At 46.0% G+C, this 23808-nt stretch overlaps 1 protein-coding gene across 1 annotated transcript in view; it reads left to right on the top strand.

The window, feature by feature from the left end:
• The window catches only part of ADGRF5 (adhesion G protein-coupled receptor F5), a 56397-nt gene that overhangs the window by 30957 nt on the left and 1632 nt on the right, over positions 1 to 23808 (top strand). Inside the window, exons 11-20 of the mRNA XM_082480761.1 lie at positions 3758 to 3922; positions 4058 to 4276; positions 5087 to 5305; positions 6467 to 6619; positions 9921 to 10117; positions 11099 to 11278; positions 12748 to 14112; positions 15066 to 15107; positions 15205 to 15264; positions 22865 to 22949. Coding sequence (XP_082336887.1) covers positions 3758 to 3922; positions 4058 to 4276; positions 5087 to 5305; positions 6467 to 6619; positions 9921 to 10117; positions 11099 to 11278; positions 12748 to 14112; positions 15066 to 15107; positions 15205 to 15264; positions 22865 to 22949 — 2685 coding nt within the window. The remainder of the gene's footprint in view (positions 1 to 3757; positions 3923 to 4057; positions 4277 to 5086; positions 5306 to 6466; positions 6620 to 9920; positions 10118 to 11098; positions 11279 to 12747; positions 14113 to 15065; positions 15108 to 15204; positions 15265 to 22864; positions 22950 to 23808) is intronic.

Raw genomic sequence — 23808 nt, forward strand, 5'->3', positions numbered from 1 at the left:
CCTTGATTCCCTGTGGCTGAGCTTTCATAGAATCATAGAATCATAGAATCATAGAATGGTTTAGGTTGGAAAGGACCTTGAAGATCATCGAGTTCCAACCCCCCTGCCATAGGCAGGGACACCTCCCACTAGACCAGGTTGCCCAAGGCCACGTCCAGCCTGGCCTTGAACACCTCCAGGGATGGGGCCTCAACAACCTCTCTGGGCAACCTGTGCCAGTGCCTCACCACCCTCAAAGTGAAAACTTCTTCCTAATGTTCAATCAGAACCTGCCCTCTTCCAGTTTAAAGCCATTCCCCCTCGTCCTATCGCTACATGCCCGAGTAAAAAGTCCTTCCCCAGCTCTCCTGTAGGCCCCCTTTAGGGACTGGAAGGCCACAATAAGATCTCCCCGGAGCCTTCTTTTCTGCAGGCTCAACAGTCCCAACTCTCTCAGCCTCTCCTCATAGGAGAGATGCTCCAGCCCTCGGATCATCCTCGTGGCTCTCCTCTGGACACGCTCCAGCAGGTCCATGTCCTTCTTCTGTTGTGGACTCCAGAGATGGATGCAGTACTCCAGGTGGGGTCTCACGAGAGTGGAGTAGAGGGGCAGAATCACCTCCCTCGCCCTGCTGGCCACACTTCTTCTGATGCAGCCCAGGATACGATTGGCCTTCTGGGCTGCAATCACACATTTCTGGCTCATGTTGAGCTTCTCATCAATCAGCACCCCCAGGTCCTTCTCCTCAGGGCTGCTCTCCAGCCATTCCTCCCCCAGCCTGTATTTGTGCTTGGGATTGCCCCGACCCAGATGTAGGACCTTGCACTTTGCCTTGTTGAACTGCATGAGTTTGGCTTGGGCCCACCTCTGCATCCTGTCCAGGTCCCTCTGGATGGCATCCCTCCCCTCCAGCATGTCTACCTTGCCAAACAGCTTGGTATCATCGGCAAACTTGCTGAGGGTGCACTCGACCTCACTGTCCATGTCTCTGACAAAGATGTTGAAGAGTACAGGGCCCAGTACTGACCCCTGAGGAACGCCACTCGTCACTGCTCTCCACTTGGACATCGAGCCGTTGACCGCAACTTTTGAGTGCGACCGTCCAGCCAGTTCTTTATCCACAGAGTGGTCCATTTGTTGAATCCATGTCTCTTCAACTTAGAGACCAGGATATTGTGTGGCACTGTGTCAAACACTTTGCACAAGTCCAAGTAGATGACATCAGTTGATCTTTCAATATCCACTGCTGCTCTAACCCCTTCATAGAAGGCCACCAAATTTGTCAGGCATGACCTGCCCTTGGTGAAGCCGTGCTGGCTGTCACCAATCACCTCCTTGTTTTCTATGTGCCTCAGCAGAGTTTCCAGGAGGATCTGCTGCATGATCTTGCCAGGCACAGAGGTGAGACTGACTGGTCTGTAGTTCCCTGGGTCTTCCTTATTTCCCTATTTGAAAATTGGGGTTATGTTTCCCCTTTTCCAGTCGGCAGGAACCTCACCACACCTCCACGACTTCTCAAATATGATGGCTAGTGGCTTAGCGACTTCATCTGCCAGTTCCCCCAGGATCCGCGGATGTATCTCATTAGGTCCCATGGACTTGTGCACCTTCAGGTTCCTCAGGTGGTCTCGCACTTGATCTTCACCTACAGTGTGCGGTTCTCCATTTTCCCTATCCTCACCTTCGCATTCTGTGTCCTGGGCAGTGCAGCTGCGGTCCTTGCCAGTGAAGACTGAGGCAAAAAAGTCATTGCGTACCTCAGCTCTGTCTTTGTCCCGGGTAACCAGTTCTTGTGTTTCCTTCCGGAGAGGCGCCACATTTTCCCTAGTCTTTCTTTTCTCGCTGACATACTTAAAGAAGGATTTTTGTTTATTTTGATGTCCCTGGCCAGATTTAGTTCTATCTGGGCTTTAGCTTGTCTAACACGATCCCTGGCTGCTTGAACGATTCCTCTGTATACTTCCCAGGCTACCCACTCCTGTTTCCACTCCCTATAGGCCTCCTTTTTCCTTTTGGTCATGTCCAGGAGCTCCTTGTTCATCCATGCAGGCCTCCTGGCTTTTCTGCCTGCCTTCCTCTTTGTAGGGATGCGTTGCTCCTGAGTTTGGAGGAGGTGGTCTTTAAATATTAACCAACATTCTTGGACCCGTCTTCCCTCCAGTGCTTCATCCCATGGCACCATACCAAGCAGGATCTTCTGCTCCTTTCCCCAGGAAAGCTCTGCTGTCATGCCAAATGCACTTCCAGCTACAGACTAGGACAGCTTTAGTGGGGTTTTCCCCTTATAGCTATACAAGCACTTTATAGCTAAAACAACACGTTTAAAGTTGAATGGCTGTCTCCAAATGTTTATTTCAAACTGAGACAACATTAATATCTACAGTATTTACTCCTGTTTTACTTATCTTACTCATCCTAAGTTTTGGAGATAATGAGGTTAAACTAAACCAGAATATTCTACATTTTGACTTATCCTGAGGTATCCAAGCAAAGTTGTTCTCAGACTGGTTTTGGCGGTAGGTGCTCAGCACTGTGCTGAGAGCCACCTTCAGGAAGACCACTGTGAGTGTTGCCTGAGTCAAAGATGTGAATGAACTTCAGCAATGACAAGTTAAAAGTGCCATCCTGTCAAAGGTTACATACAAACTCACAAGGTTTTCCTTAGCTGAAGTGATTGCTTGTGGGTTGCAGAGCCCAGCTGTGTTTGGACATCCATTGTTGTGATCAGCGGCACAGAGTCTAGTTGGAGGCCTGTAACCAGTGGTGTCCCCCAGGGGTCAATACTCGGTCCTATTTTGTTTAATATATTCATTAATGACCTGGATGAGGGGACAGAGTGTATCCTCAGCAAGTTTGCTGATGATACCAAACTGGGTGGGGTGGCTGACACCCCAGAGGGCTGTGCTGCCATCCAGCGTGACCTGGACAGGCTGGAGAGCTGGGCAGAGAAGAACCTAATGAGGTTCAACAAAACCAAGTGCAAGGTCCTGCACCTGGGGAGGAAGAATGCTAGGCACCAGTACAGGTTAGGGGCTTACCTGCTGGGAGATAGCTTGGAGGAGAAGGATCTGGGGGTTGTGGTAGACAGTAAATTATCCATGGCCCAGCAATGTGCCCTTGTCGCCAAAAAGGCCAATGGAATCCTGGGCTGCATAGGGAAGAGTGTGGCCAGTAGGTCGAGGGAGGTCATTCTCCCCCTCTACTCGGCACTGGTGAGGCCACAACTGGAATACTGTGTCCAGTTTTGGGCTCCCCAGTTCAAGAGGGACAGGGAACTGCTGGAGCGAGTCCAGCGAAGGGCAACTAAGATGATTAAGGGCTTGGAGCACCTCCCTTATGAGGAAAGGCTGAGAGAGCTGGGACTCTTTAGCCTGGAGAAGAGAAGGCTGAGGGGAGACCTGATTATGGCATACAAGTATCTAAAGGGTGGGTTGAAGAAGGATGGAGCCAGGCTCTTTTCATTGGTTCCAAGTGACAGGACGAGGGGCAATGGGCACAAGTTAGAACACAGGAAGTTCCGTTCAAATACACGGAAACAGTTCTTTACGGTTCGGGTGACAGAGCACTGGAACAGGCTGCCCAGGGAGGTTGTGGAGTCCCCTTCCCTGGAGATTTTCAAGACCCGCCTGGATGCAGTCCTGAGAAATGTGCTCTAGGCAATCCTGCTTTAGCAGGAGAGTTGGACTAGATGATCTCTAGAGGTCCCTTCCAACTCTGATAATTCTGTGATTCTGTGATTCTGTGATAGCCCTTCAAGGAATGTTTATTTCTCTCTAGGCGTCTCCAGTTTCAGTGAAAACTGCACTGAATACAAGATCAACATCAGTGAATCACTGTGCCCACCTGAGAATTCAGGTACAGTGATGACATATACATGTGAGCTGTGGACTGGACACGGTGCCAGGCGCAGTCAAAACATCAGAGTGATGTACCTCTGGGCAGGTAAGAGTCAGGTAACACCTAACAGACCATTAGCTCTTTAATGCCTAGATGACCTCTGCGGTACGTGTCATTTGCAAGGAAATTATTATAACAAGTGACTCTCAATAATATAATATTTATCTTGTGTTGCCTCAGCTCAGGTAACAATATCTCCAAGTGTAGAGTCATTGTTTTTCAAGGAATGTGAATACAATCTAACGTGTAAAAGTGATGTGGGCAAGTATGACAATGTCAGTTGGAAAATCCAGTCTGGAAATAACACAAAACCAGAAGACTGTGTGATGCGCATCACAAGTAACAACCTTACAGCCACATCAGTGCTCAGACTGAAAACTACCACACAGGACTGCAGTGGTGAGTGGACCTGGTTTGTATTGGCAATCATAGAATTATTGAGGTTGGAAGAGACCTTTAAGATCATCAAGTCCAACCATTAACCTAACCTGACAAAACCACTTCTAAACCATGTCCCCAAGTACCACATCTATCCTTTTTTTAAATACCTCCACGGATGGCAAATCCACCACCTCCCTGGGCAGCCTATTCCAATGTTTAATAACCCTTTCAGTGAAAAAATGTTTCCTAATATCCAATCTAAACCTCCCATGGCATAACTTGAACCCATTTCCTCTCATCCTATCACTTGTCACCAGGGAGAAGAGGTCAGCCTCCACCTCTCTACACTCTCCTTTCAGGTACTTGTAGAGAGTGATAAGGTCTCCCCTCAGCCTCCTCTTCTCCAGGCTGAACAACCCCAGTTCCCTCAGCCGCTCCTCATAAGACTTGTGCCCCAGACCCCTCACCAGCTTCATAGCCCTTCCCTGGACACGCTCCAGCACCTCAATGTCCTTCTTGTAGTGAGGGGCCCAAAACTGAACACAGTACTCAAGGTGGGGCCTCACCAGTGCCGAGTACAGGGGGATGATATAAAGGCAATGAAATCTCTGTACCAGATCACTACAACATCCCTAGCCCTGCAAATCACTCTGAAGCCTGGCCACAGTAAATAAATAAATAAAATAGTTAAAATTATAACTGCTGGAGGACAGGAAGACATGATGGTGTCAAAAACACTGTACTTGGTCAGTATTAGAGCTCGTGACCATGAAAAGCAAAGGGGCACTTCTGTTGACTGAGACATAGCTTTTGTGTCACTTCTTTCAGGCAATTACATCTGCACATTCTCCCAGAAGCACTTGGAGAGTTCTGCCAATGTGACAATTAAGATTGTTTCCTTGCCTCCAAGGCATAAAATCATGATAGACCCCATTGAAACATCTATAGTATGCCGAGAGCCACAAGCCCTTCACTGCTGCATAAACGCTACCACCATGGAAAACTACACTGTCCGATTCGTGGTTCAAGAAAAAGAATTTCCTGCTGGTAAGGAAAAATAAACTTGCATAGTTGCACTATGTGTCACAACCCAGTCCCTGGCTGTTTGGCGTTTGTTTTTTTTTTTCAGTTAGGTCTATGTAACCAATTCATATTTACTGATGACAACCTGCAAGTACTCCTGAGAGTGTGAAAAATGTCCAGGTTTCCATGCCTGAACAGCATGGCTGAGATTAATAGAAGAGCAACTGTAGTGATAAACACATAATAGGTAAATTCAATGTTTGGTTTGCCTTGCCAGGCAGTGAGAAGTGAGCACCCTCATCACTGTTCAGATTAGAAATTGCTGAACTCCATTTATTTGCTTTTATCTTCCACTCTGACCCTTTTTTGAACTTAGTATCGAGGAAATATTACTTAAGAAGATGATGCGCCAATTAATGAAAAATGTAGAATAACACATTAAGAATGCAACTCGAAGAACTAGTTTCTTCAAGGATACAGGTAACATAGCTTTAACAGCACAAAAGCCCAACCTTCTATGTCTTCAAATTTAGGGCAGCTCTGCAGCTTCCCTGGCATGTCTTTGTATACTAAATGTTTTCAAGTGGGTTACAAAACAGTTAATTTGAAAAAAAAAAAAAAAATCAAAGAAGGGCCACCTAAACTAACTCACAAAACATCCAGGAGTGCAAAAACAGGCTGAAGTGTAAAGCAGGTAGAGACTGAGGGGTCCTTCGGTTGCTAAGACAAATCCCAAGATCTTCCTGGAGGAGGTTGCAGTCAGGAACCCTTAGGCTGAAAAGCAATGGGAGCGTGGTACAGATCCTCAGTTCAAAAGAACCATATAAGAACAGCAAAAAAGTATCCTAGCCTAAATGAAACACCTGTGGTAGAAGCAGAAGCAGGAAAAGTATTCTCCAAAATGGTTTCTAAAGCAAATTTTGGTTCCTGAACAATAAAAGAGGGTTTGGGCAGGATTTGCTCACATACCAGTAATTGAAAATGTACTGCTCATGCAGCAGCAGCCAGAAGATTCATTAAGTGGGTAGTAAGAGACAGAGAACAGCATACAGAATGGAAGTTTTTCCACAAAGCAAGTTTTTTTTTCTTCTTTCCACAGAAAAGAAAGTTTTGCAGAAGCTTCTTGCCGTCTGCCAGCTGATTGACCCCAAATCTGTGTTAACCTATCTTAATCCTTCCATACAGGGAAAAGGCAAAAAGGAAATTTGTTGTGCTACACGTACAATTACACAGAAACAGAATGCAATAAAGAGAAAAAGGTCACGTCGTATTGCAAGTTTATTAGCTGCCTTGGACAGGAAGTCATGAGTGAAAATATAACACTGAAACTGATACCTGGTAAGAAAAAACTTACTATTTAAAGCTGTTAAATAGGAAATCCCAGTATCTTCCTGAAATCAAATGCCACAAATTTATCACCGGTGGCACCTAACAGGAGCAGTTTTTGTTAGCCGAGAATTTTTGTCTCCTTTTCTGACAGGAAATTTTGAAATGTAGAAGAAAATATCATTTTTGCTGCAATTTAAAAAAAAAATATGTATTTGACAGAGGCCTCAGTGTGTTCCCAAGCAGTTCTAGTTCAGTCATATTCTGTCCCTGCTTCCTTCTGGTGCAGCCTGCAACAACCAGCTTTGCCTCCTGTGTTGACTTGTGGTCACGCATCTTCCAGCTTGTACCAACAATTTAGCAAGGACAAAAGACTGGGGTGGCTCAGGAGGAAGTCACCTATCTCAGGATGTCAGCCTGTGGGAGAGCATATCCACTTTAAACATGAGAATGGCAACCTCCACGAGGTGTTGCAGAGACCTGGGCAGACCCAGGGTCCAGTCAGCTCTGCAGGAGACGCTGGGTGATCAGAATTCAACATTGCTAAAGCCAATTTTGATGTTTAGTTCTGACCAGAGTTTGGATATTTCAGCTTCCTATTCTAAATTGGAAAGAAAGAAATGTCAGACATCCCCACAATGCAGAAATTTTCTTTTTCCCACAGTAGTGGTGCCTACTGTTCATGGAATCACGGAATCACGGAGTTTCAGAGTTGGAAGGGACCTCTAAAGATCATCTAGTCCCACTCCCCTGCCAAAGCAGGATTGCCCAGAGCACATTCCTCAGGACTGCATCCAGGCGGGTCTTGAAAATCTCCAGAGAAGGGGACTCCACAACCTCCCTGGGCAGCCTGTGCCAGTGCTCTGTCACCCGAACCGTAAAGAAGTGTTTCCGTGTATTTGAACGGAACTTCCTATGTTCTAACTTGTGCCCATTGCCCCTCGTCCTGTCACTGGGAACCATTGAAAAGAGCCTGGCTCCATCCTCCTTCAGCCCACCCTTTAGATACTTGTACGCCATAATAAGGTCTCCCCTCAGCCTTCTCTTCTCCAGGCTAAAGAGTCCCAGCTCTCTCAGCCTTTCCTCATAAGGGAGATGCTCCAATCCCTTAATCATCTTAGCTGCCCTTCGCTGGACTCGCTCCAGCAGTTCCCTGTCCCTCTTGAAGTGGGGAGCCCAAAACTGGACACAGTATTCCAGTTGTGGCCTCCCCAGTGCAGAGTAGAGGGGGAGAATGACCTCCCTCGACCTACTGGCCACACTCTTCCCTATGCAGCCCAAGACTCCATTGGCCTTTTTGGGAACAAGGGCACGTTGCTGGCTTATGGATAATTTACTGTCTGCTAGGACCCCCAGATCCTTCTCCTCAGAGCTACTTTCCAGCAGGTCCGCCCCTAACCTATACTGGTGCTTTGCATTCTTCCTCCCCAGGTGCAGGACCTTGCACCTGCTTTTGTTGAACCTCATTAGGTTGTTCTCTGCCCAGCTCTCCAGCCTGTCCAGGTCACGCTGGATGGCAGCACGGCCCTCTGGGGTACCCAGTTTGGTATCATCAGCAAACTTGCTGAGGATACACTCTGTCCTCTCATCCAGGTCATTAATGAATATATTAAACAAAATTGGACCAAGTATTGACCCCTGGGGGACACCACTGGTTACAGGCCTCCAACTAGACTCTGTGCTGCTGATCACAACCCTCTGAGTTCTGTCCCGCAACCAACTCTCAATCCACCTCGCTGTCACCTCATCTAGCCCATACTTCCTCAGCTTCCTAATGAGGATGTCATGGGAGACAGTGTCAAAAGCCTTGCTAATGTCAAGGTAGATGACATCTACAACTCTCCTCTCATCCAGCCAACCAGTTATAACATCATAGAAAGCTATCAGAGTGGTCAAGCATGATTTACCCTTGGTAAATCCATGTTGACCACTTCCAATAACTTCCTGTTCCTCGACGTGTTTGGAGATGATATCCAGTGTTGAATCACTGTATCTGGCCAGATTTCACCCTCTTAGGCAATAAATATGCAGACACTTCATTTCCTTTAATTAGCAGGTACTTACTGATATGACTAACCCGATTAAAGCCAATTAGCAAGACCTACTGTTCATCAAAAAGGTGCTGAGGCCTCACTATCAAGGTTTTATTGGATTTCCTATTAGTGCTCCAGCAGCACTGTTTCCCTTAGCAGAATAAACTTTGTGTGAATTACTGTTCACATAGTGGTCAATATAATCCCGCTCCACCCCTATCTAACCCTGTAATCTAACAGACAAATCCTAAAACTTTGGGTATTGGTTTGTTGATTTGATTCAGCACTCAAAAACAAGGGGCTTTATTCCGTTTCCTTTTTAATTTCATGGTGTGACGAAATGGGAAAAAGGACTTCACTGTGAGGTTCAATTAATAATTTATTTGGACTTCACTCACAGGTCCAATACGTCACTATTGCAAGTTCTAGGTGTACAATGACGATTATACTATTGCGGTTTAAAAGAAATTAGTGGGATACACTATTGCAAGCTACAAATGATCCCAAGTAACAACACAAACCACAAACATGCTAGATATTAATATCTTAAACGAGTGCACCATTCACAAACTTAATAGCATGCTATATACCGTACGTATGTTTCTTAGTCACTTACCCTCTCTCAGGTAAGGTCGCTCAATCCCTGGGAAGTTACCCTGTACAGAGTCCTGGATGGGGGGGGGGGGGGGCGGATCTCCTACAGGCCAGCTGTATCGTCGGAGGATTCCCCATTTTCCTCCCCAAACCCTGCGGTTTATATTTAGGGTGCAGGATTATGCCTGAGTGGCTTACACTATCTGGGATATTTACCTCTGGTGGTGTGATAGCTAAGTCTCTGTTGCCAATTTGTGATGTCTAGTGCTCAAAGTCACGGGAATAGTGGTGGGATGGGACTCAGGGCATTTTGTTTGTCAAGGGCCATTTGGTTTCTGTTCTCATATGCAATCTTGAGATAACCGCTGCCTGAGCTGTTTTGCAGCTCCCCCCAAGTTATCTCTGCATAGACAAGGCAAGGCGGAGATGAAGCTGAGTCGGATGACAACTCCCTGCATCTCACCTATTGTGCTCGGAAACTGATTTGGCTGGGTGCTCCCATACACATGGTTCCAAAAAATTGGGAATGCAAGACATATACAGCCTGAAAGGTCACAATTAATGAAGAGAGCGAGTTGAAATCCTGACTAATTTAAAGACCTCTGAACTTTGGGAGGTCACAGGTTTGATGGGGTAAATTATTCATCTCCCTGCTTCTTAGTTTTCTTATCTTTTTCTCAATACAGATTCAAAAGTTTCCTGTAGAGACAGCAAAGGCATTGGAATAGAAGGGAGCACATTAATAAAGCCATGCTGTGACTCAAATAACACAGATGATTGTGTCCAAGGCAATAAAATTTACAAGTGCTCCAACAATTCATGGAGGATTAAAAGCAATAACTGCCTGTCTGTAGCAATAAACAACCTGCTGGATCGTGCCGAGGTAACATTTATGACTTTTCTGGAGGTTCAGGGTGGGGGTGGTAGGAGACAGTGACAATTTTTGTCGGGTGTTTTTTTGTTTAATGTAATCTAAAATATATGAAGCATTCAAAAATTAATTATTTAATTAAAACTGTCTTTAGAAGATATAAAGAATGATTGGCTATATCTACACAAGTCAGTAAAAGAGGCTAGGTCCCTTTCCGTGGCCCAGAGGCCACGTGGCACCACATGGCTAACATCCCTACACCTGAACGCTCGCTCTCCCCCAGACAAGGTGACCTTATTCATAGCATCCAGTGGGAGCAGTGGCTGTCCTGGGGTGTTCCCTGAACCATGCTCAGGCATTGCCTTAGTGTACGCTAGGAGGCATAAGCCCAAACCATGCTACAGAGTACACCAACAACAATGCAGTAGGGACAGCCCTGGGTCACTGCCCAAGCTCAGACCCAGGCCCTGTTTAGCACGCCCCCCCCTCAGTCGCTACACTTCACAGACAGGTGCTGGGCCTCAGTTTTCAGCCTAGGTATCCTATCGTAGCGCTCTTCATTTCTACAAACCATCCAGAGTCACCCTTCTCTCAGTGAAGTTAGATGAGAACAATTATCTTTCTTTCATCAAATACTTGCTATATTTATTTTAGTAAATTAGGCACAGCAGGGTCCCAGGCAGAGGTATAGCTACTTAATTACGTATTTTCTTAACTCGCTAGATTGCTCCCTCATATAGTTTGGGCCCAGGTCAACTATTTTCTCCCCCAAAAATTTCCAGGGGCAGTCTACAAGTTAGCACAGATGAGATACCATTCTCAACAGGCGGTTAGGATACCCTGTTCTGGAGGGCCAGAGAGTTGAACACTACCAGCATGTCTTGAATGACCCTGGCTCTGTTTATTTTACTACTATGGGGGTAGTCAATATGAAGGAGGATCAAGCTCCAGGCAAATTGCACACATATGACGTATTGTTATCTTCTGCTCCAGTCCTTGGTCCTCAGTCCTGACAGAAGAGAAAAACTACCTGGATACCTTGCAGATCTTAAGGAAAAGTCAAGAATGGAGCAAGACACAATAAACAGTTCTGCTGCAAACCTAGGCGCAATGGTTAAAATCCTGGAGATGGTCTCCTCTATCCCAGCAGATGCAGAAGCGCTCGTTATTGAAGTAAGGTTTTATTTTAAGTCTTATCTATACCTATTATACCCTTTGGCCCCATTTGTCATAGAGAATGACATTCTCCCTGAAGAAAATCCACAGTTAGTTAGGGTCAGGAGCAGGAAAGTATTAGCAGGACCCATGCTATGATTCTATGAAAGTATTAAGGGAATGAGATTAAATGACAGCAAAGATGAAATAACAGCAAAGATACAAAAGAGTTTATGAAAAGTCAAAATGATGAAGACAGGGAGCCTATGCATGAAAAAGAGACTGCTGTATGCTTAGCAACTAGAAATCTTTTAGGGACGCATAAATGTCTCTAACGTTCTAAGTTAGAGTAAAGGACAAGGAATGATGGATGAAAAATTATACACCTGGCCACAATGTGCACTCGCAGCCTGGAAAGCCAACTGTATCCTGGGCTGCATAACAAAAAGCATGGCCAGCAGGTCAAGGGAGGTGATTCTCCCATGCACTCTGCTTTTGTAAGACCCCACCTGGAGTACTGAGTCCAGCTCTGGAGTCCTCAGCACAAGAACGACACAGACCTGTTGGAGCAGGTCCAGAGGAGGGCCACAAAGATGATCAGAGGGCTGGAGCACCTCTCCTATGAGCACAGGCTAAGAGAGTTGGGGCTGTTCAGTCTGGAGAAGACAAGGCTCTGAGGGAACTTTATTGCGGCCTTTCAGTACTTAAAGGAGGCTTATAAGAAAGACAAGAGAAAGACTTTTTTACCAGAGCATGTAGTGACAGGACAAGGCGCAACAGTTTTAAACTGAAAGAGGGTAGATTTAGATTGGACGTAAAGAAGAAATTCTTTACTGTGAGGGTAGTGAGAGACTGGCACAGGTTGCCCAGAGAAGTTGTGGATGCTCCATCATTGGAAGTGTTCCAGTCCAACCCCATGGCAGAGGGGTTGGACTGGATGATTTTTAAAGTTTGAAACTATTCTGTGATTCTGTGATTCAATGTGTAAGAGCAGAAATAGAAAAAAGATTTGAAATAAGGATAGGGATTGAGCAAGGAAAATCAATTAGATGTTAAAACAAGTGAATGGCAAAACATATCTTAGAAATAGTTGTAAACTGATTGTGAGGTACAGAGAAAAAACACTGCTTTTCTGAGCAAAAATTACAATGAGACTTGATGTTTTATAGCTGGAGAACACTACATGAGAGAGAGCAAGAAATCAAAGATAACACAAAGGCTGAGAAAGAAGGGAAAGAAGGCTGGAGAACAAAAAATACCAAGTAATATGTTAAAACAAAAGCTGTGCAACTCCACTTTTGGAAACCTTAACTTGAAAATAGAGCAAGCAGAGGGTTAACGACTGAAGGTTTCACATGGATTGAGCAAAATAAGAACATCCTGGGCTTTTATAAACAGTAATTCTAGGACGACATAGAAATTTCCATCAGAAACAACAATTATTTGTATCGGATTTCAGTAACAGCATTATTCTGTTGTTGTTCCAGGATTTCCTTTCCATAGTAGACATTGCTGCTGAGTCCAGAACTGAGACTTGGGAAGACCTGAATAAAAGCAATGGACCCAAAAGTTCTTCATTGCTGAATTCGGTAGAAAATTTTACCCTGAACCTCCAACCAGTTAATAATATCATTCCTTCTGTCAAAGCAAAAACGCTTCAGCTACAAGGTATGGTCACAGAAAGTAGCAGCACAAATTATAATAAGATCTTCCGCAGTGCAGAAAACCTCACAGTTAATGTGTTCATTGTTTCAACTGAAAATTCAACTGGAACCCAGAATTTAACCATTGTCAGTGTGATGTACTCAAGACTTGGACATATTTTGCCCAAGCATGGGACCCAGTATGTGAACGGCTTACTGTTAACAACAACTGTAAGAAGCAACAGAAGCCAGAAGTTTGATATTAACATGACCTTTGCAAAGCAAAACTTATCTCTAAAGAAACCCCAGTGTGTCTTTTGGAACTTCAAACTCAACGAATCGGGGGGCGGCTGGGATACTCAGGGTTGTACATTCACAGAGGAAGAAGATTATGTCAATTGCTCCTGCAATCACTTGACATCATTCTCCATTCTGATGTCACCTGATATACACTCCCAGGTAATCTCTGAAGATTATATTACCTACATTTGCCTGGCCATCTCAATCTTGAGTTTGGTGACCTGCATTATAGTTGAATCCTTAGTCTGGAAATACGTGACAAACAACACAACCTCCTATATGCGCCATGTCTGTATACTCAACATAGCTACATCACTCCTGATTGCTGACACTTTGTTCATTGTCACTGCCTCCGTCAGAGACCAAAACCAACAGATGAGCAGAGAAGTCTGTCTCACGGCCACGTTCTTCATCCATTTATTCTACCTTTGTGTCTTTTTCTGGATGCTCAGCCTGGGCCTCATTCTTTTCTACAGACTGGTCTTCATCTTGCATAACACAAGCAAGACCACTCAGAAAGTGGTGGCATTCTCTCTGGGATATGGGTGCCCCTTTGTCATTGCAGTCATCACCATTGCTGTCACACTGCCAAAGAACAATTACACCAGAAGTGATGTCTGCTGGCTCAAGTGGGAGGACAGCAAAGCTCTCTTGGCTTTCATCATACCTGCACTGATCATTGTGGTCATGAATTTGTTCATCACTGCAGTTGTTATAATAAAGATACTGAGGCCAAATATTGGGGATAGATCAAACAGGCAGGAGAGGAACTCTTTGTTTCAAATTGGCAAAAGTGTGGCCATCTTGACATCACTGCTAGGCCTCACTTGGGCATTTGGCTTTGTCACCATCATCAAAAACAGCCATCGAGCTTTCCACGTCCTCTTTGCTCTGCTCAATGCTTTGCAGGTGAGTTACACATATGTATGGTTTTATTTCCTCTGTGACCATATCAACAGTGACATTCTGGCAGCGCTCTGCTTGGAGGGGGAATAAAAACAGCTTGGGAAAGCTCAGGGTGGCTTTACACATCCTTATTCTCAAAGGGCACTTGGGAAACCAGTTCTAGGAATTCAGCTGTATTTCACATTCTCAGCTGCCTTAACAGAGCTGCATTATACATAAAGCTGACGTAAAGATAACGTCCAACTTTGCCAGTAGCTTTGGGAAGGACTTCATTCCTGAAGATCAGGAAAATAGCCCTATTATGTTCAGGCCAGCAAGCTTCAGCATGTCTGGTCTCATTTACAGTGCATCTGGAGGCATCATATTATGCTCTTGTGGGTTCAAGTCATGGGAGAATATAAACAACATGAAAGTCACCAAGACCAGCTAAGTAGTTCTAATAATGAAGAGGAGAACTAAGCAAAATACACATGATTGAGAGCTTCCAGTTAGTATGGTTTTTACAACAACATATCTAGGTGGCCAGTAGGATCCCAATACAACGGGGTTTCTTAAGGACACAATAGTTATGTATACTCTGTCTCTTAAGAATGGCCTCAAAATTGCATGCTTTAGACCAAACTGTCTTGCCTTTTATATTGTGAGCCTGCTAGTTTATCTGGGGAGCATAAGCAGGGCATGTCTTCCATACATAAAGGTCCCTTCTTCCAAATACATTTAGTGCTAGCAAACCATCTGTGTCACTTTTGCAGACCAGATATGCACACAGTTTAAGCAGACCAGGCCTGGAGAACACCTACCACATCAGCAGTCCATTAGGAAAGACACAGTTAGAAAAATGGCCTCTATCAGAGAGTTCAGAGTTTAAATAGTCAACACAGACAATGTTTGAGATAACGATGAGGTACTGCAATTAAAAGGTTGGTGTCATCCAACTGCATGTAATTGTCTTCTAGGGATTATTCATTTTGGTGTTTGGGACCCTCTGGGACAAGAAGGTAAGAATTCAAACTATTTCTTATATTATGTGAAAATACTGTTGGAATTTGAATGTAATTGCTGTATTTACGGATATTTTTTTTTTTTAACAAATAGATACAAGAAGCCCTGATGAAGAGGAATTCAATGTCCAAATGGAGTTCACAGCAAACAAAGGTTAGAACCTTGACCTAAGAATGTATTTCAGAGTTACTGCTGAATAGTCTAACATTTTCCAAGTGTCTTAAGTCAAATGCACTTCTGAATTATTTATTAGAACTAGTCAGAGAAGGAGAAGACATGAACAACATAAATATGAATATACCCCCTTTTTCAAAGTTTATTATTTCACCTATAATTGTTAAAAAATGAGGAGGAGGTTGGCAGATATTTGCTCCAAATTCCACAAGAAACAAACTACAAAATATAACTGTAAATTTAAGCTAGAAAAAAAAATTTCAGTGGCACCATTAGTTATTCACAATCTAAGAGAAATGCAAAGGGAACTTCTTGGGGAAGATGCCCATCAGCTATGAGCTGGAAAGGATGGAGATATTGCAACTTGAACTCCTGAGACAAGCGGACAGGTTAGCCTGCTCTTTAAGCTGGGAACAGAGAATGGGAGGAAGTATGAATCTTTCATCAAAATGTGTCTCTGTGCAGCAAAGACTCAGATTTCAATGAGCAAAAGATAGAATATAAATGAATGTTGTTCTGGAACCAAGTGGCCTGGACACACACCTAGAAGAGAAGAGCCTTGAGTCCCATACCCAGCAATTCCTGCATTTAACCCAAAATATTCAGTGCCTAAAAAAAAAAAAAAAATGTTGCAAACAGGGACTGGATCCTTAAGGAAGATCCTGGAAAGCTTCTTTTCCTTCTGCAGAGACTTTCTCTGTTCCAATGACACTTGCACTCATCTTTGCATGGAAGCACAGCTTGAATGGGCATCTGGAAATGCCTCTGCTCAGGATAGGCATTCACACTGAAGGGGAAACCAGTTCCACTACCACCTTTAAAAGAAAAAATAAAGTTTGCACAGTGCCTCAGGAAAATGACTACTGAGAAATACAATTAAGAGAGAAACACAGGCAGTGTTCCTGTGGAACAGAGATGTCACGGAATCATGGAACAGCTGAGGTTGGAAAGAACCTCCAGAGATCATCTATTCCAAACTTATGGCTCAAAGTAAGGTAAACTAGAGCAGGTTGCTTAGGATGTTGTCCCATCAAGTTTTCAGTGTCTCTAAAGCTGAAGAATCCACTTTGGACTCTGGACAAAAAGCTGTGGTGTTTTGCTGCCCTCACCATAAAAAAACCCAGAGGTTTTCTTATGGTTAAATGGAATTTCTTCCATTTTAATTTGTGCTCCAGAGATCAAGACTCAAGTGAAAAATACTCAGTGGCTGTTTGAAAAGGGTAAAACAGGGCTCAAATGCTGTAAGCTACTGGGCAGCCATGGACCTAAATTATCTTGTGCCAGCCACTCCCTTCACACCTTCTAATCTCTAGCAGCTCCAGGTTCCTTTCTCCATGCATCCTTCACCTCCACACACCTCAAGGCACCATAGGCCTTTCATCCAAGCAATAGGATGAGGGGGAATGGCTTTAAACTGGAAGAGGGCAGATTAATTCAGATTAAACATTAGGAAGAAGTTTTTCACTTTGAGGGTGGTAAGGCACTGGCACAGGTTGCCCAGAGAGGTTCTTGAGCCCCATCCCTGGAGGTGTTCAAGGCCAAGCTGGATGTGGCCTTGGGCAACCTGGTCTAGTGGAAGGTGTCCCTGCCTATGGCAGGGGGGCTGGAACTCAATGATCTTCAAGGTCCTTCCAGCATAAAACATTCTATGATTCTATGATTCCCCCTCGGCCTATCACTACATGCCCGAGTAAAAAGTCCTTCCCCAGCTCTCCTGTAGGCCCCCTTTAGGGACTGGGAGGCTGCAATAAGATCTCCTCGGAGCCTTCTCTTCTCCAGGCTGAACAGCCCCAACTCATTCAGCCTATCCTCATGAGAGGTGCTCCAGCCCTCAGATCATCCTTATGGCTCTCCTCTGAACACACTCCAGCAGGTCCATGTCCTTCTTCTGTTGTGGACTCCAAAGATGGATGCAGTACTCCAGGTGGGGTCTCACGAGAGTGGAGTAGAGGGGCAGAATCACCTCCCTCGCCCTGCTGGCCACACTTCTTCTGATGCAGCCCAGGATACGATTGGCCTTCTGGGCTGCAATCGCACACTGCTGGCTCATGTTGAGCTTCTCGTCAATCAGCACCCCCAGGTCCTTCTCCTCAGGGCTGCTCTCCAGACATTCCCCGCCCACCCTGTATTTGTGCTTGGGATTGCCCCGACCCAGATGTAGGACCTTGCACTTGACCTTGTTGAACTGCATGAGGTTGGCTTGGGCCCACCTCTGCATCCTGTCCAGGTCCCTCTGGATGGCAACCCTCCCCTCCAGCGTGTTTACCTTGCCAAACAGTTTGGTATCATCGGCAAACTTGCTGATGGCGCACTCGACCCCACTGTCCATGTCTCTGACAAAGATGTTGAAGAGTACAGGTCCCAGTACTGACCCCTGAGGAACGCCACTCGTCACTGCTCTCCACTTGGACATCAGGCCATTGACCACAATTTTTGAGTGCGACCGTCCAGCCAGTTCTTTATCCACAGAGTGGTCCATTTGTTGAATCCATGTCTCTTCAACTTAGAGACCAGGATATTGTGTGGCACTGTGTCAAACACTTTGCACATGTCCAAGTAGATGACATCAGTTGATCTTTCAATATCCACTGCTGCTCTAACCCCTTCATAGAAGGCCACCAAATTTGTCAGGCATGACCTGCCCTTGGTGAAGCTGTGCTGGCTGTCACCAATCACCTCCTTGTTTTCTATGTGCCTCAGCAGAGTTTCCAGGAGGATCTGCTGCATGATCTTGCCAGGCACAGAGGTGAGACTGACTGGTCTGTAGTTCCCTGGGTCTTCCTTATTTCCCTATTTGAAAATCGGGGTTATGTTTCCCCTTTTCCAGTCGGCAGGAACCTCACCATACTTCCACAACTTCTCAAATATGATGGCTAGTGGCTTAGCGACTTCATCTGCCATTTCCCCCAGGATCCGCGGATGTATCTCATCAGGTCCCATGGACTTGTGCACCTTCAGGTTCCTCAGGTGGTCTCACACTTGATCTTCACTTACAGTGTGCGGTTCTCCATTTTCCCTATCCTCACCTTCGCATTCTGTGTCCTGGGCAGTGCAGCTGCGGTCCTTGCCAGTGAAGACTGAGGCAAAAACGTCATTGCATACCTCAGCTCTGTCTTTGTCCCGGGTAACCAGTTCTTGTGTTTCCTTCCAGAGAGGCGCCACATTTTCCCTAGTCTTTCTTTTCTCGCTGACATACTTAAAGAAGGATTTTTTGTTTATTTTGATGTCCCTGGCCAGATTTAGTTCTATCTGGGCTTTAGCTTGTCTAACACGATCCCTGGGTGCTTGAACGATTCCTCTGTATACTTCCCAGGCTACCCACTCCTGTTTCCACTCCCTATAGGCCTCCTTTTTCCTTTTGGTCATGTCCAGGAGCTCCTTGTTCATCCATGCAGGCCTCCTGGCTTTTCTGCCTGCCTTCCTCTTTGTAGGGATGCGTTGCTCCTGAGTTTGGAGGAGGTGGTCCTTAAATATTAACCAACATTCTTGGACCCGTCTTCCCTCCAGTGCTTCATCCCATGGCACCATACCAAGCAGATTCTTCAAGAGGCCAAAGTCAGCTCTCCCAAAGTCAAGGGTGGTCAGCCTGCTGCGCACCTTCCTCACTGCCTTGAGGATCTTGAACTTGACTGTTTCATGGTCACTACAGCCCAGGCTACCCTAGAGTTTGGCACTGTCTACCAGCCCCTCCTTGTTGGTAAGATCAAGGTCCAGCATAGCTCCTCTCCTCGTTGGCTCCTCAACCACTTGGAGAAGGAAGTTGTCCTCAATGCAATCCAAGAACCTCCTGGATTGCCTATGCCTGGCTGTGTTACCCTTCCAACAGATGTCAGGGTGGTTGAAGTCACCCATGAGAATCAGGGTCTGTGAACATGATGCTGCCCCTATCTGTCTATAGAGGGCTTCATCCGCTCGGTCTTCTTGGTCGGGTGGCCTGTAGCAGACTCCCACTGTAATGTCTCCTGCTCCCAATTTCCCTTTAATCCTGACCCATAGGCTCTCAGTTGGCTCTTTATCCATCTTTAAGCTGAGGTCCATGCATTCCAGCTGCTCGTTAACATATAAGGCAACACTGCCTCCTCGTTTCCCTTTCCTATATCTCCTGAAAGGCCTCTAGCCTTCCATGCCAACACTCCAGTCATAGGAGTCATCCCACCAAGTTTCTGTGATGCCAGTGAGATCGTAGCCTTGGAGGTGAGCACACATCTCTAGCTCCTCCTGTTTGTTCCCCATGCTCTGTGCATTTGCATAGAGGCACTTCAGCCATGTCTTCATTGAGGCTGACTTGGCTGGAGCAGCTATAATTACTTTGCACTGCTCTCCAGGAGGTATTCCTTTGCCGTGTATTAATGGTGCCTCCCCATTGGCTCCTGTTGGTCCGGGAGCTCCTGGCTCGTCTACGTAAGACTTTGAGCATGCTGCAGCATAGCCAGCATGTTTTGGAGCAAATGGCTGCAGGCCCTCACCAGCACCCCATTCCTCTTTCCTTGGTACAGCATCCCTTGGCTGGTTGCAGGCAAACCTGGTAATTCCCCTTTCCCCCGTCAAATCTAGTTTAAAGCCCTGTTAATGAGCCCTGCTAATTTGGGGGCAAAACCCCTTCTCCCCCTTTGAGTGAGCCAACCCCCGTCTGCTGCCAGCAGGCCTGGTGCCGCATAGGCCATTCAGTTGTTGAAAAACCCAAAATTGTGGCGCTGACACCAGCCACGGAGCCACGTATTAACGGACTGAGCTCGTCTGTTCCTTTCAGTGTCATTGCCTGCAACAGGAAGTAGGGACAAAAAATAACCTCTGCTCCAGATCCCCGTAGTAATTGTCCCAAGGCCCTGATGTCTCTTTTAATCATCCTTGCACTCCAGTCTGCACATTTGTCACCCCCCACATGGAACAGGAGCAGTGGGTAGTAGTCCGAGGGCTGCACCAGGCTGGGGAGTCTCTTTGTGATGTCCCTGACCCGTGCCCCAGGCAGGCAGCAGACTTCCCTGAGAGTGGGGTCTGCCCTACATATCGGGCCCTCTGTCCCCCTCAGAGCTGAGTCACCCACGACTATAGCCCTCCTTTTCTTCCTTGCAGAGGTGGTCTTAATGCGGTGAGTGGGCCTTCCCGGTCCTGGCGGCTCCTGTGATGTATGAGGACTGTCAGCCTCATTGTCCTTAGGCTGTTCTGCCATGCACTGGGCCTCATACCCGTTGTACAGCAGTACGAGGGGAGGGGAGGCGGGCAAGGAGGGGGCTCGCTTGCTGCCCCTACCACAGACTTGTCTCCATTCACCATTTTCTGGCAGGCCACTGCCTTCCATTCCTTCAGGCCTACAGGGCAAGGAGAAGATATCCCTGTGGTCTTTTTTTATTTCTGGTGTCTGGCCTGGACTCTCTTTCAAGGAGCTCAAGGCCTGGCACCGCCAGTCTATTTCTTTCTCACTCTCCCTGATACTCCTTAGTTGCTCAGCTTCGTCCCTGAGCTCTGCCACCAGGCTCAGCAGCTCGTCCACTTGCTCACACCTCACACAGCCGTTATTACCGCTACCACTTGCGCGCTGGGCGAGGCTGCGGCACTCCCTGCAGCCTGAGGCCTGGGTGCCTGTGTGTTTCCGAGGGAGCGCTGTCTTTGTTGCTGCGTCTACTCTGGCAGGTGCTGAGGACATGGCTTTCCAGCAGGTGGAGACCATGTCTGATCTTCTCTTACCAGGTGAACCCACCTCTGGAACTGGCAGCACCCTCAGCACCCTTCCTGAGTGCCCTTCTGTGCAAAGGGCCGCGCAAACTGCCACGCCACGCCCTGTTTGCCCGCCCTGTTTGCCCGCTCTGTGTGCGGCACTTCCCTTGGGCTGCCCCTTATGGGAGTGGGGGAGCTGCCGTCGCAGTGGGTCCCGTCCCTTCACGTTAGCTGCCCTCGCTCAAGCTGACAGAGCCCTGTGGGTCCCTGTGCTGCCTTGGCTCTTCCCTGGCTCAAAAAAGCTCAGAAAAAAAGCATGTCCTGGTGGGGGGGATTGTTCCTCCCCAGGGCCAGGAGGCCTTCACATTTCCCTTTGCTGAACTTCATAAGATTCCTGTCACCCCATTTCTCCAGCCAGTTGAGGTCACTCTGAATGACAGCAGACTCATCTGATCGATCAGCCACTCACAGTTTTGTATCATCTGTAGACTTGGTGAGGGTGCACTTTTCCCATCATGTGTATCATTAATGAAGATGTTAAACCAGTACTGGACCCAGTAGTGACCTCTGCGCGTGTCTCCTCCAGCAATGTGCTGAAGGCCTGCCAGGAGGCAGCCTGTGATGATCCAGGCAGAGCAGCACTGTAAGTTTTAAGTGCTCCAATCATCTGACACATTCAGATCTTGTGTCAGAATGAGACAGGAAAGATGCAGTTTCCGCCTCGTGTTTCTTCATTTAAGATCCCCAGACTCGTCTACCTGGATTTTTTTTTTAACTGGTACTCCAAGTATTCCAGAGTTTTCTGCAGGAGGATGACTCCTGGGAATCGAGGTCTGGGAACATTTCTTAATGTAATTTTAAAGCATAATTCATTCTTTCTGGCTTGAAAATGACATCTGCTCAATGTGGTGCTATTCTGACTGTGGGAAAAACTCTGTTTTCCCTGGAAACTGGAAGGAAGGCAGGAATAAGTGATACAACTATCATTAAGTATGTCAGTTTCTTCATTCCCTCCTCTACTGACACATCCAGCAAAGTAGAGAAAACAAGTTGTTAAGTTTTGGACCCCAATTCTGAATTCCTTTTCAGACAGAATCTCGTGGGCCAGACACTTCCAACTCTAGTTGACACTGTGGAAGCTGCCCCAGACAGTGGCAACTGGCATATTTCTGCAGTTCAGCTGATAAGGAATAAATAAAGCAAGAGCATAGTCTTTCATCAAACTGTTTAGATATGATTCATTTACCTTCTTCCTCTACCACCTTATGATACAGGTGACAATGCACAGAATTGCCTAATTTCCCCCACCATGGTATAACCTAATGAACAGAGAGAGACTGAGCAGAAAAAGATGTGTTTTCCATGCCTTTTTTTAACACATCTTTTGGAGGAATCCCATTAAACTCTCAAACCGTTCCAGAACTGTAAAGGAAACTTCATTTCACCATCAAAAAGTTTCTTTCTCCCCATCTAAACTGTAGAGTTGTGTTCTAATGCCCTCTAGTGTGTTAAATTAAATTTGCGTCTGATTATCTCAGGCTATTGGCCTTCAACGACCATCCCTAAGCATACAAGTCTTAGATTTCTCACTGCCTTAATGGATATACTCCCTCATATAAGGGACCAGAACTCTGTACTGTCTGATATGGCAGACTTGGGAGCCTAAGCCATGTTCCCTGGCCAGCAGTTAGAGGTAGGCTGTTTGTGTCCCGTAGTATCTTACAAAGTTTATATCACCTCCTTCATTGGCATCATAAACATGCAAATGGGTGGACTTGATGCCTCGCAAACATCTAATTTGTCCCTCTGGGTATTGCCTGCTTGTACTACTGAAAAACATTTTATTGTAACCATTTTCCCCCCCTCAATGTGGCTACAAGGGAAATTCTAGGCTTTTGACAAAAAGCTATTTTCTCTTTTACAGTCGTCCTCCCTGATCCTGGTGACGCCAATGCTCGCTATGAGCTATCCATTTTCAAGAACCTTTAACAACTTATGCGGGAAAACAGGTATGTGACAATAGATCTTTCCTACTGAAACACAAAGTTTTGCCTGCGTTCTCACTCTCCGGGTCTGCCTACCCTGATATCTATCCATTCATCTATAGATGAACTACAAAGGAACTGTAAAAAGTCATTGGAATCACTGGCATCATTGCTCATGACTGTAGCATAATGCTAGCAGGTGATTGTCAACACTAAACCAAGTATTGGATGGTGGCATGTTTCACCAGTTCTAAAACCCGTGAACTGAGATTTGTTTTGAGCTTAATAATGTCATGACACAGTGCTCGTCAGTTCATTTACTGTTCATATACTCCTCACCACCTTGGAGTTGTATCTCTTCAAAAGTTCTCTCACAGTCATTTTATGGATGTCACCATTTCAGTTATGGTTTTATTTTGCAAGAAGCATTGCTGAAAATATGAGTTAATTAATTCCTAAATGTGCAATCTTTGCATCCAACTGCTGCTCAAAGGAGATGGTGACATTTAGTCAAAGTGGGATATAAAGGAGTTTAATGTGGGCAAGCAACTGCTTTTTAAAAGTCTGTTTATTAGTCAGATAAGGGAACAAGAAGTTGGTCTCAGACTGTGCAACAGTAAGTTTACATCAGCACACCAGCCAGATGCAGTGAGTGAGACCACCCAGAAGAATGACACTTGCCCACAACTGCTGAGTTGATGCTTCTGCCCATGCTGCTGCCACCTGAAACTCCCACATTATTAGCACTCTCTTCCACACTCTGCTCTTGGGCTCTGTGCACCTGGGTCTTAGTTTAGAGCCTCGTGGTCACATGAGGGAGGGAGCTGGGATTCGTCCCAAAAGCATGTGTTCTAGATGCGTCCCCATGCATCTAAGGAAATCA

This window comes from Vanellus vanellus (genome assembly GCF_965231255.1).
Source record: "Vanellus vanellus genome assembly, chromosome: 3".
Lineage (NCBI taxonomy): Eukaryota > Metazoa > Chordata > Aves > Charadriiformes > Charadriidae > Vanellus > Vanellus vanellus.